The sequence below is a fragment of the Thamnophis elegans genome, chromosome 2, assembly GCF_009769535.1.
Source record: "Thamnophis elegans isolate rThaEle1 chromosome 2, rThaEle1.pri, whole genome shotgun sequence".
NCBI lineage: Eukaryota > Metazoa > Chordata > Lepidosauria > Squamata > Colubridae > Thamnophis > Thamnophis elegans.
This window is the reverse complement of record NC_045542.1, coordinates 142213755-142226736: the sequence shown is the minus strand read 5'-3', so window position 1 is coordinate 142226736 and position 12982 is coordinate 142213755. Positions and strand designations below refer to the sequence as shown.

Sequence of the window (12982 nt, the reverse complement as noted above, 5' to 3'; positions counted from 1 at the left end):
GGTTTGCACAAGCAGCGCATGTAGACTCTTAACTGACCAGATACAGTACTTTGTAGAGAACGGAAATATCCAGACTCCCTACTTACCCTAATTGTCTTAGCCTATTTTAACAGAGCCACCTCACTCATGAGTTGTCCATATATATATATACAGCACATTAGTTGTCTCATTAGAGGCAACAGCATATTGGATCACTGCTATTCCACATTAAAATGTGATTACTGCTCTTTCCCTTGTGCAACTATGGGCAGTAACTCAAAACTGCAAACCCTATATTAAAAATAGTGAAGAGATTGACTGAGGAGCCAAGTTAAAGCTAGTGGCTTGCTCAATTGGAATATTTTTGAAGCTGTTTCAATGGACTTGGGTGAATTTACTGATAATGTGATATCATGTGTTAGCTTTTCTGAGGACAATTGTATGCCTAACAAGAGCTTGGGCAACAACAATATAATAACAATCATTATTTGGTTTACCACAAAGCTCAAGCAGCTTTCTCATGCTAAAGAGGAGGCCCTACATTAAAGGAGATAGAATCTCATATAATCAGCCCAGGAACTATTGACAAGGTAGAAAAGAGAAGCTACTCTGAAAAGCTGAAAAATAAATTCTCAGCTAATGAACCTGCAACTGTATGGAAAAGCCTGAAGAACAGACATCCCTGCCTTACTGAAGAGAATCACCAACTGGCAGATGACCTGAATGTGTTCTACTGTAGGTTTTTAGAGATCACTGTTTTCTACTGTTACCTACTCCAATCCAAATACACCAACAGTAGCTAATTTACGTACATCTATCTGCATCCCTGAGCCCGCCCTCCCTCCAACCTCTGGTGATCTCAGGAAAAAATATGCCAGGTCTATTTCATAGACAAAAGATTGAAAAAGTATGGACAAAGTGACTCCCTCTTGCTTGAAAGCTTGGGCCAAACAAGTGTCCGCCATCTTCACACAGGTTTTTAATAAATCACAGGAGACACATTATCTTCTTTCTTGCTTTAAACACTCTACCAACATCCTGTTCCTAAGAAATTCTCCATCAGGGTGTTGAATGACTACAGGTCAGTTGCTCTGACACCTCTAGTCATGAAGACTTTTGAGAGGTTACCTGAAAGTCTTCACGGATCCACTGTTAGACCCCTTGCAGTTTGTCTACTGAGCAAATAGATTGGCAGATGATGCTGTTAATGTATCATTCCATTACATCCTGCAAAATCTTGAATCCCCAGGGACCCAAAAGGTCCTTTTTGTGGACTTCAGATCAGCGCTTAATACCAACACTCCAGAAATTCTTCACTCTAGCCTAAACTGATTCACCTCACTATGCCTGTTCCTACTTGTGAGTAGATAATCAGATTTTTGATAGATAGGAAGCAACAGGTGTAATGTGGGAAAATTACATCTAGTACCCAGGTAATTAGCGCCCCTCAGGGCTATGTGCTCTCTCCATTGCTCTCCTCCCTCTGTACCGATGACTGCATCTCAGGGGACCCCTCTTTTAACATTCTGGAATTTACAGAGGATACAATGGTCATTGGTCTCATTAGAGATTTCAGGTTTCATGTTTCATTGATATTTGCGTTTTAGCTTCCCCCCCCCCAATAACTGTTGTTATATTCATTATATTAATACTCAGGTAGTATTTTATAAACGTAAGAAATCAAGAAGTCATATTACCATTAATTAAATATTTTATGTTAGCGCCCTTTCCCACATTTTTGACAAACCTGATTCTCAGATAAAATTCTTACTCTTTCAAATCCAACAGCGATAAATTGGCTTCTATGGCTCCCATTTGCATATCTAACTTTTATGTTTTTATATTTTTAGCCATTGCATCAAATTCATCAAACACCTTACATGGTTTCTATATTCAAGAGCATTTTCTACTCAAACTCTCCATAAAAAGTTGAACATTATAATCCTGTCTTAACTTTCTTTTTTTTTCTTTAATTTTTCTTTCTTTCTCTCTTTCTGTTTCTGTCTCCCCCCTTCCCTTCTCTTTTTTCCCCTCTCTCTATTTTGTTTGATGTGTACTTCTAAAAATACTTCATTAGTTCTGATTCTTAATAAACTTCAGTGACCTCATGGCCAATATACAGCATGCCAAATAAATAATCTTTAAGCAATGTTTAATATCAAAAAGAATTCAAAGTGTTCCCAAACAACAGTTTCTAAGATCAAAATTGCTATTCCCATAATGAAAGGAGGAGGAAAGGAAAAAAAGAGAGGAAATTTTCCTCTTCTTGAATTAAGGAACAGTATATATGTGTAAAATCAAATGAAATACTAAAGTTCTTCAAAATTTATAGAGCAATTAAAATAAATAATGTAGCCTTTTCAATAACTAATGAAAAAGTCAAAAATGGCTAAAATAACTTCATTTCAAGATAAAAGACTGAACTCTGCCATTGCCCTTCCACGCCATAAATCAGATGAAAGTGATAACTCAGATGAAGTTTCATCCTGAAAGCAATAAAAGTCTTTAATTGTTGTTCATCAAGGGAGTGCATTGGACTTGACAGCATTCAACCTGGCAATTAACATGTAATCTACTCATCCAAAGTAAAAGGCAAAAGAAAAAGAAAAAACCAAGTTACACATGAAAGTTAAAATTTAATAGCAGAAGCAGCACCTCTAAAAATGCAGACAGATGTCACTCACAGGGAGCAGAAATGTATTTCTAAAAAAAGTTAAATAGGTACATAGATCATTCATTCATTCATGATTACAATGAAAACATGCACATTGTTTTCATTTTAATTAATATATTCCTCTCTCTCTCTGGGGCTACCAGTTGCCAAACTCAAAAAAAAAAACCCATTCCTTTCTGAGTCCAGTGGGTTAAATAGGAAAATCCATAGATTTAATCCACTAAATTAGCATACATTCTCACCCAAATCTCTCTCTGTTTCAAAAATTGGCTCCACATCTCTATGGATCCTTTTATGGGAAGTAAGCATATTGGGTCGGCTGAAGCACTGTCCACAATCTGTGCATTTAAATGGCTTCTCTCCTGTGTGTGTCCTTTTATGGGAAATAAGATGACTATATTCACTAAAGCACCTTTCACATTCCATACATTTATATGGTTTCTCCCCTGTATGGATCCTTTTATGGGAAGTAAGGCTACTACTCTGTCTGAAAACCCTTCCACAATCGATGCATTTAAATGGCTTCTCTCCTGAGTGGATCCTTTTATGGGAAATAAGAGTGCTGTGTTCACAAAAGCACCTTCCACATTCCATACATTTATATGGTTTCTCCCCTGTATGGATCCTTTTATGGGAAGTAAGGATACTACTCTGTCTGAAAACCCTTCCACAATCCGTGCATTTATATGGCTTCTCCCCTGTGTGGATCCTTTTGTGGGAAGAAAGACTACTGCTGGAACTAAAGTTCTTTCCACACTCCATGCATTTATATCGCTTCTCTCCTGTGTGGATCCTTTTGTGGGAACTAAGCTCACTGGACTTGTTGAATCCCTTTCCACACTCCATGCATTTAAATGGTTTCTCCCCTGTGTGGATCCTTTTATGGGATGTAAGATCACTGTTTGTTCTGAAGCTCTTTCCACACTCCATGCATTTATATGGCTTCTCCCCTGTGTGGATTCTTTTGTGGGAAGAAAGACTACTGTTGGAACTAAAGTTCTTTCCACACTCCATGCATTTAAATGGTTTCTCCCCTGTGTGGATCCTTTTGTGGGAACTAAGCTCACTGGGCTTGCTGAATCCCTTTCCACACTCAATGCATTTATATCGCTTCTCTCCTGTGTGGATCCTTTTGTGGGAACTAAGCTCACTGGACTTGTTGAACCCCTTTCCACACTCCATGCATTTAAATGGTTTCTCCCCTGTGTGGATCCTTTTATGGCATGTAAAATCACTGTTTGTTCTGAAGCTCTTTCCACACTCCATGCATTTATATGGCTTCTCCCCTGTGTGGATTCTTTTGTGGGAAGAAAGACTACTGTTGGAACTAAAGTTCTTTCCACACTCCATGCATTTAAATGGTTTCTCCCCTGTGTGGATCCTTTTGTGGGAACTAAGCTCACTGGGCTTGCTGAATCCCTTTCCACACTCAATGCATTTAAATGGTTTTTCCTCTGTGTGGATCCTTTTATGAATAGTAAGAGTCTTGTTTTCACTGAAGCTTTTTCCATGCTCTAGGGATTTATTCTGCTTCTCTGCCACGTGGATACTTTTATGTGATCTAAGAGACACATTTTCTTGAGAAAGTGTGAAAGTCCAATTGTATTGTTTTCCATTGTCTTTGTATATACAATCTTGTCCTTTGGCTTGGGTCAGATACTCTCCATTTACATCTAATGTTTGTTTGGATAGTCTTATACCTTTCCCAATACCTTTTTTCTTTACTTTTCTTGGTTGCTCAAGAAACTGTATATGAGCATCAATGGAAGATGAGCTTTCCTTATTCCAATTATTTGAATGACTTCTCTTCTGCCTCTGGAATTTCATTTGAATTTCAGGCTTCTCCATTACATCTCCATGTCTGACCACTTGGAAGGAATCCTTAGACTCTTTATGGGCCTGCCTGTTATTACCTTGGGAACAGCAATAAAAGCGATAGCAAGGTTAGGAAAAAAGATCAATCTATCAGAATTTATAATAATTGCCTTCTGATATTTACCAGATTCCAATATATTGCATGCTTGCATATTTATAATTTCCCCCCTTTAATGACCCTGTAATCCCTTGCATTGGGGTGAAGTCGGAGCAACTGAACGGAGCTGAGGCTTTACTGGCCGAATGCCCTTCCTGTCTCCAAGGCAGAGTTCGCAGCAGATATATTTTCATTGTGCCCAGACAAAGAAATATCTGCCTCTACCTAGGATAAAAGTCACAGCCTTCTGATTGTGAGGTGAGAGCTCCACCTCTCAGCCACTGCACCGCTCATGTCCATGCTTATAATAGCATGACAAAAATAATTATTGTTATTATGCATAAATTATAAGTCTGAAAATAGCAAAATAATAACAACAATAATTGTATATTTTAAGAATGTACTTGGTTGATACCTAGAAGCTGGCAGCAAACCGTATTAACCATTAGCACCAGTCAGTGGTATTTGTGATGCATTTTTGAATGTTCAGTTGACTGAATTTCATGTTTTATGAATAAATAATAATAATAACAATAATAACAATAACAACAATAACAATAACAACAACAATAACAACAATAACAATAGTAATGAAGTCCAAACTAATGTTTACCCATATAAAGAAAAAACTTTGAACTTTTGGAAAGAACTGTGAGAAAACCCAGTGGAACACAACAAAACTGCCTTCTGGATCAAAGATATTCAACAACAAACAACACAAAACAAAATATTGTAATAAAAACCAACATGGTGGCAAAACAAGCAAAGAAGATTAAGAACTGGAGTGCACCTGGCCTGGATGAACTGCATGGATATGGCTAAAACACCAATTTGATCAAATGCTTCAAAATGTAACAAGTGAAAAATGGTTAACAGCTGGTCGAACACACTTGATAATGAAAGATCCAGAAAAGGGCACAGAACCAAGCAACTATCACCAAATTACTTGTTTGCCAACAGCGTTCAAACTTTTTACAAGGATACTGGTAAATTCAGTATTCAATCATCTGATGGAAAACAGTTTGTATCCAGTAGAACAAAAAGGAAATTATAAAAAATCAAGAGGAACAAAAGATCAGCTGCTCATTGACAAAATGGTACTAAAAATGCAAAATGAAGAAAAACAAATTTAAATATGGCGTGGATTGATTACAAGAAGGCATTTGACTCATTACCCCACAGTTGGATTAAGACCTGTCTGGAAAACTTTGGAATCAGCAAAAATATCGGTACATTTTTTAAAGCAAATATGCAAAAATGGAAAACAGTTCTAACAGCAAATGGGGAGAACATTGGTGAAATCAGTATCAGATGAGGAATCTTCCAGGGGGATTCACTTTCACCACTACTGTTCAAGATTCCACTACAATAATTCCACTGACAATAATTCTACAAAACACAAAACTGGGATACCAAATCTCAAGCCAACATAGCAAGATAAACCATCTACTTTACATGGATGATTTAAAAATATATATATGTAAAGCCTCACTGAACTTAAATCAATATTCAACACAGTTCAACTGTTCGGCAATGACATGAAAATGAACTTTGGACTTGAAAAAGGTGTTATAATATCCATGCGGCAAAAAAAAAATGGAAAAAACAGAAGGAATAGAACTGGGAAATGGAAATATAATGAACATTTTTGGTTATAATAATAAATAATAATCAGAAACAGCCTATAATTACAAAACATCTTCCTCTGACTGCGGAGTAGGGAACACTCTTACCAAGAGAGGCCACATTCCTGTAATTTTCCATCATGACTTCCCAATGCAGAGCTTTTTGGTCAGGATCCAGCTGAGACCACTCCTCCTCGGAGAAATACACAGCCACCTCCTCGAAGGAGACAAGGCCCTCCTGATGGGGAAAGAGAGTACACAGAAGGCCCAGGAGGAATTGTTTAAAAAAGGTCCTATTGCTTATAAATTCCCAAAGCAAAGCTATAAACTAAGATAAATGGCTCTGCTAAGTAAGGAAATGTGAGAATCTCTGTGTGGGGGGCATTTTTTGTAGCATTTAATAAATGGCTAATAGTATACCAAGAAGCTGCACTCCTATCTATCCGCAACTCCTTCATGAAAGTGCTGGGAGAATTCAGCTAGGCATTTGGCTTCTGCTTCTTCTCGGATTTAAGGAAGTTTCTTCTAGTCTGAGACATCGACTGAATGGAAGATAACAAAGTGGGAGAAGTTTCCCAAGAAGGACATTTTTACCTTTTGCAAAGCTAGGTTGTTTAGCCTCCAAATTCAGGCACAAATGAAGACATTAGAGTTTACTTTGCAAGCCAAAATTCCTTGATTATGTGCTCTTTTAAGAACAATTTCTACTTTGAGAATTTCTATTAACGCACATTGGATTTTAATAGTATTATCTTTTAATCCACTCCACTTAGTTTTATCACTTTGTAAACAAAGCTTTTTTTTAAAAAAAATGATAATTTGCCAGTGTAAATATTAAGTTATTTTTAAGCATCCTTTGCACAAATCCAACTCAAAGAATTACAAACAGATTGGGCATCATGAAGGATTACTTGAAAAGGTTTAGAGTAATCCCCAAAATAAGACCAGGTTTAATTTTTTTTCTCCAAAAGAGGCATTAGGTCTTACATTTGTGGAATGTTTTTCCCAGTCTCACTTCGCGACGGCAGCACCAACAGCAGCTCATGTGGCCACTGCCGGCTCACTTCTTCTGTGGCCACTTGCCACCAATTGTGCATATTGCCCCCAACCTCCGTTTTGCTGTCATAGGCCTTCAGAAAGGTGCCCATCAATCTGGATCTCGTTTCTCGGCTGCAGGGGGCTTTCCTGAAGGCCTCTGACAGCAAAAAGGAAGCCAGGGGTGATACGCGCAAGCACTTTTTAAAAGTAGTGGTCTTCAAAAACATTAATGGAAGGAGACAGTATTATGTACACCACCTCTGACTTTGTGAAGGAAAAGGAAAATACAATTCTAATAAATAAATTTCCTCTTCTTACCTGAATTGGAGTTTCAACCACTGTTTCAGCTCCACATTTGGAAATTGCCAATTTTCTACTATTCTTTCCTGTGAGGAGACAGAATTTTGAACTACATAATTCGTAACATGGGAGGTGATATTCTAAAAAAGGCAAGACATACAGAAGATAAAACAGCTGAAATCTCTCTGGGGAATGGGGGAGCCTTGTATTACCTCTGGTTGTGTCTTGATTTGAAATATCCTGAGAGATCCTACTGCAAAACATTTCAAGAGATGAATTGGATGGATGCCTCATTCCCTCAGGATCTCTGATCTCCACCATGAAGGACTTGAAAAAGTAGCCAGGAAACAAAAAGAATGAATGGACAATAAACATCAAGATTCTTTTTCTGTGAACACCATTTTGAAGCTCCAGAATCCATCAGTGAGATTGGGAAGAAGGAAAGGAACGACTATCACAAATAACAAAACAATGTCCTGCAGGAATTTTCAGAGTATCTCCACATATGATGAATGCCAAAGAACTCAGGTAGGCAATGGATAATAATTCAAAAACACTTTATTAGATTTAACAATTTCTGAGGTCCCAAATAAAGGTCACTCACCTGCCACTCAGTCCTCTCCTTCTTCTCCTCCGCCTGGCTCAGGAGGAAGCCTTCCGCCAGGGCCACCGCCTGGGAGCTGGTCTCTGCTCCACACTCCTGCACCCAGCTCTCCATCTGCAGGGGCAGAAGCGCCAGGAACCACTCCAAAACAACCAGATCCAGCATCTGCGCTTTTGTGTGCTTTTCTGGTCTCAACCATCGACTACAAAAGGAATGAAGTCTGCTGCAAAGTCCTCGGGGACCCTCATTCTCTTTGTATTGGAAGCTCCTGAAGTTCCAGGGTTCAACATCTGAAAGGCTGGTTGTCTTCTCCAGGATCTTCTGCCCAATTCTTGCCCAGATCTCTCCATGGCTTCCAGACTGAGCATCAGAAGGGCCTTTTCCAGTTCCCTCACTTGCTAAAGATTGGTTTTTCATTCCTTCTCTGTCCTGTGGTGCAACTCCAAATGGGTCCAGGGAATCTTGTGGATCTCCAAACACCTTTCTATTCATAGTACCATTCCTGTAGTTACGGGTCAAGTTCAGCCACCTCTGTCCAATTTTCTGGCTGCAGCACAGAGTATTACAAATGGTATCCAATTTCTAGGGTATATCTGAGATCAATTAGAAAGTGGTGGATTTAACTGTGAAGAACACACATTCCAAAGGAAAGAAGGATTTTTCTGAACCAATACAGGATTACAGTGGCATTGAGCACTTAATCCCTGTACATGAATCTGTGTTTGATATAAACTTTGGGACTTGCGTCCATCATTGACCTAGAACAATGAATAAAATGCATTTTGCATCATTTTCAGTTGCTTTTTTCTCAGAAAGGAGTGCTTGCTTTATAAAAGCCTAAATGTACATTTACCTGCAAGGGGGTTTAGACAAACTCTAACAGGTGAACAAAACAGGAAAGTTCACTTAAGGAAAAAAAAACCTGCTTTGGATTTTCCCTTTCTTCAGGTTTTCCTTTTTAAGAGCCAAATCACACAATTACACACAGGCAGGTTCCCAAAACATACATACCCTAAACACAAACTGGCTAAGCAACCTGTTACTTAGGCTGAGTTCACATGAGACACCGGAGTTAGTGATGTGCTGGTTCCCTCACCCTCCCAAGAGAAATTGAACTCCCGGGGATCCAACACTATTCTAGTCTCCTGCAGCACGTAAGGAGAAGGCGGGCACAATCTCTTGCAGTTCCTCCCTTGCAACCATCTTCTTGTTCTCTGTTCCAGATTTGCCCTCCAAGCTCTCCCCTTTTCCTACCTCGGAGCTTCCTCCAGGCTATGGAGGGGCGGAGGATTCCCCCGGGACCCTCCCTCCTCTCTGGGGATTTGTTCCTGGGGCGACGCGGCTCGTCCTGAGCACCGCTTCCCTCTGCCTGCCACCTGCGTGGAAAGGGGCGGCAGAGGAACATGGGATCCAGGGCTCTCTCACCCCCAGGACTCCGAAGACGGAACCTGCATGGGGACTTGGCTTCTCTCCTTTCCTTCTCTAGCACCAGGAACCCCTGTTTCCCCCCCCCCCTTTGCACGCGGAGACTCACACACTCAAACCGCCACTTACTCTGCCCACCTGTAGTTCTCCCCCCTTTAAGACTTTCCGGCACCCATTCAAACCTCCTGCGAAGCTCAAAGGGTTAAATAGAGACGTCAGATCCAATGACGTCACTTCCCCCATTCTCTTATGGTAAATCCCCTCTGGCGTCCGCCCTCCAGTGGCCGAATGGGGAATCGCAGGACGCCCGGCTCTCGTTTCTGAGGGACACAACTGGCATATTCTTGTGTGCATGGAAGGTGCTTATGCAAAGGGTGGAAACGGTGCATTTTCCATCAGGGCGGAGTAAGGAGGAGGTTTGTTAACCCTCCTTCATCCAATTGTTTCAGACAGTGTCACACACAATAGCACTCTTTCACTTTCAAGGACAGTCCTATAAAAAGCTTCATCCCTTCATAGAGGGGGCAAAAGAACAGACAAGTACAATTATTCTTACTCAAGAGATTCAAATACAGAATTCAGAGTAACATACTTGGAAGGGACCTCGGAGGTCTTATGCCACCGCAGACAAATGCCTCTCAAAACTCTTCTTAAAAGCCTGCAGGGGTGGAGCACTTAAAACTTCTGGTGGACAATTGTTCCACTAGTTAATTGTTCTGTCAGGAAATTTCTCGTCCATTCTAGGCTAGATTTTCATCCATTTCTTCTTATTCTGCCAGAGGTTCTTTGGAGAATATGTTGAATTCATCTGTGTTGAAAGTCTCCCGTTACATCATCCCTAGTCCTCTTCATTTGAGTAGACCAGCCCAGTTCCTGCAACTGCTCTTCATGTTTTTAGCCTACTGTCCCCTAATCCAGTGTTTTTCAACCTTTTTTGTGCAAAGGCACACTTTTTTCATGAAAAAAATCACGAGGCACACCACCATTAGAAAATGTTAAAATTTTTTAACTCTGTGCCTATATTGACTATATATAAAGTAATTCTCCCACGGCACACCTTACACTATGTCACGGCACACTAGTGTGCCGCGGCACAGTGGTTGAAAAACACTGCCCTAATCATACAATACAAATACAACAGCAGAGTTGGAAGGGACCTTGGAGGTCTTCTAGTCCAACCCCCTGCCTAGGCAGGAAACCCTATACCATTTCAGACAAATGGCTATCCAACATCTTCTTAAAGACTTCCAGTGTTGGGGCATTCACAACTTCTGGAGTCAAGCTGTTCCACTGATTAATTGTTCTAAATGTCAGGAAATTCCTCTTCAGTTCTAAGTTGCTTCTCTCTTTGATTAGTTTCCACCCATTGCTTCTTGTTCTGTCCTCAGGTGCTTTGGAGAATAGTTTGACTCCCTCTTCTTTGTGGCAACCCCTGGGATATTGGAACACTGCTGTCATGTCTCTCCAAGTCCTTCTTTCTTTAAACTAGACATACCCAGTTCCTGCAACCGTTCTTCATGTTTTAGTCTCTATCATCTTTGCTGTTCTTCTCTGCAGTCTTTCTAGAGTCTCAACATCTTTTTTGTATCATGGTGACAGAAAGTAGATGCCGTGTTCCAAATGTAGTCTTAGCAGTGCAGTACAAATCGGAACTAACACTTTATGTGATCTTGATGCTATCCCTCTATTAACAATATTCATCAGCTGTAAACCTTTTTATGCTCTGCAAGAGTTTTCCTCATTTATCTTGGTTGGGGCCTATATACCACTGCAGGTTTGCATAAGCAGCGCATGTAGACTCTTAACTGACCAGATACAGTACTTTGTAGAGAACGGAAATATCCAGACTCCCTACTTACCATAATTGTCTTAGCCGATTTTAACAGAGCCACCTCACTCATGAGTTGTCCATATATATATATAGCACATTAGTTACCTCATTAGAGGCAACAGCATATTGGATCACTGCTATTCCACATTAAAATGTGATTACTGCTCTTTCCCTTGTGCAACTATGGGCAGTAACTCAAAACTGCAAACCCTATATTAAGAATAGTTAAGAGATGGACTGAGGAGCCAAGTTAAAGCTAGTGGCTTGCTCAATTGGAATATTTTTGAAGCTGTTTCAATGGACTTGGGTGAATTTACTGATAATGTGATATCATGTGTTAGCTTTTCTGAGGACAATTGTATGCCTAACAAGAGCTTGGGCAACAACAATATAATAACAATCATCTTTGGTTTACGACAAAGCTCAAGCAGCTTTGTCATGCTAAAGAGGAGGCCTACAGAAAAGGAGATAGAATCTCATATAATCAGGCCAGGAACTATTGACAAGGTAGAAAAGAGAAGCTACTCTGAAAAGCTGAAAAATAAATTCTCAGCTAATGAACCTGCAACTGTATGGAAAAGCCTGAAGAACAGACATCCCTGCCTTACTGAAGAGAATCACCAACTGGCAGATGACCTGAATGTGTTCTAGTGTAGGTTTTTAGAGATCACTGTTTTCTACTGTTACCTACTCCAACCCAAATACACCAACAGTAGCTAATTTACGTACATCTATCTGCATCCCTGAGCCCGCCCTCCCCCCAACCTCTGGTGATCTCAGAAAAAGGTGTGCCAGGTCTATTTCATAGACAAAAGATTGGAAAAGTATGGACAAAGTGACTCCCTCTTGCTTGAAAGCTTGGGCCAAACAAGTGTCCGCCATCTTCACACAGGTTTTTAATAAATCACAGGAGACGCCTTATCTTCTTTCTTGCTTTAAACGCTCTACCAACATCCTGTTCCTAAAAAATTCTCCATCAGGGTGTTGAATGACTACAGGTCAGTTGCTCTGACACCTGTAGTCATGAAGACTTTTGAGAGGTTACCTGAAAGTCTTCACGGATCCACTGTTAGACCCCTTGCAGTTTGTCTACTGAGCAAATAGATTGGCAGATGATGCTGTTAATGTATCATTCCATTACATCCTGCAAAATCTTGAATCCCCAGGGACCCAAAAGGTCCTTTTTGTGGACTTCAGATCAGCGCTTAATATCAACACTCCAGAAATTCTTCACTCTAGCCTAAACTGATTCAGCTCACTATGCCTGTTCATACTTGTGAGTAGATAATCAGCTTTTTGATAGATAGGAAGCAACAGGTGTAATGTGGGAAAATTACATCTAGTACCCAGGTAATTAGCGCCCCTCAGGGCTATGTGCTCTCTCCATTGCTCTCCTCCCTCTGTACCGATGACTGCATCTCAGGGGACCCCTCTTTTAACATTCTGGAATTTACAGAGGATACAATGGTCATTGGTCTCATTAGAGATTTCAGGTTTCATGTTTCATTGATATTTGCATTTTAGCTTCCCCCCC

General features: G+C 40.2%; 1 protein-coding gene across 2 annotated transcripts; it reads right to left on the bottom strand.

Moving 5' to 3' along the window:
• Positions 1-2595: 2595 nt before the first annotated feature.
• Positions 2596-8228, bottom strand: LOC116502685 (zinc finger protein 708-like). Of its 2 annotated transcripts, XM_032208587.1 has the most exons (5): positions 8193-8228; positions 7801-7915; positions 7607-7674; positions 6359-6488; positions 2596-4566 (listed from the first exon to the last, which is right to left on the bottom strand). In XM_032208587.1, exons 2-5 carry the CDS (start codon positions 7907-7909, stop codon positions 2879-2881), a joined length of 1995 nt encoding a protein of 664 aa, XP_032064478.1. In that variant the 5' UTR covers positions 7910-7915; positions 8193-8228; the 3' UTR covers positions 2596-2878. The 2 variants fall into 2 exon arrangements, with proteins under 2 accessions (XP_032064478.1, XP_032064477.1); XM_032208586.1 differs by lacking the exon at positions 8193-8228 and having other exon boundaries at positions 7801-8179.
• Between the last annotated feature and the right edge of the window lie 4754 nt (positions 8229-12982).

Coding starts and splice junctions, on each gene's coding strand:
- LOC116502685 (XM_032208586.1), bottom strand. CDS start 7,963: ATGTTTATTGTCCATTCATTCTTTTTGTTTCCTGGCTACTTTTTCAAG. Junction 7,675..7,800: donor AAATCAAGACACAACCAGAG/GTAATACAAGGC, acceptor GTCTCCTCACAG/GAAAGAATAGTAGAAAATTG. Junction 6,489..7,606: donor TGGTTGAAACTCCAATTCAG/GTAAGAAGAGGA, acceptor TTTCCCCATCAG/GAGGGCCTTGTCTCCTTCGA.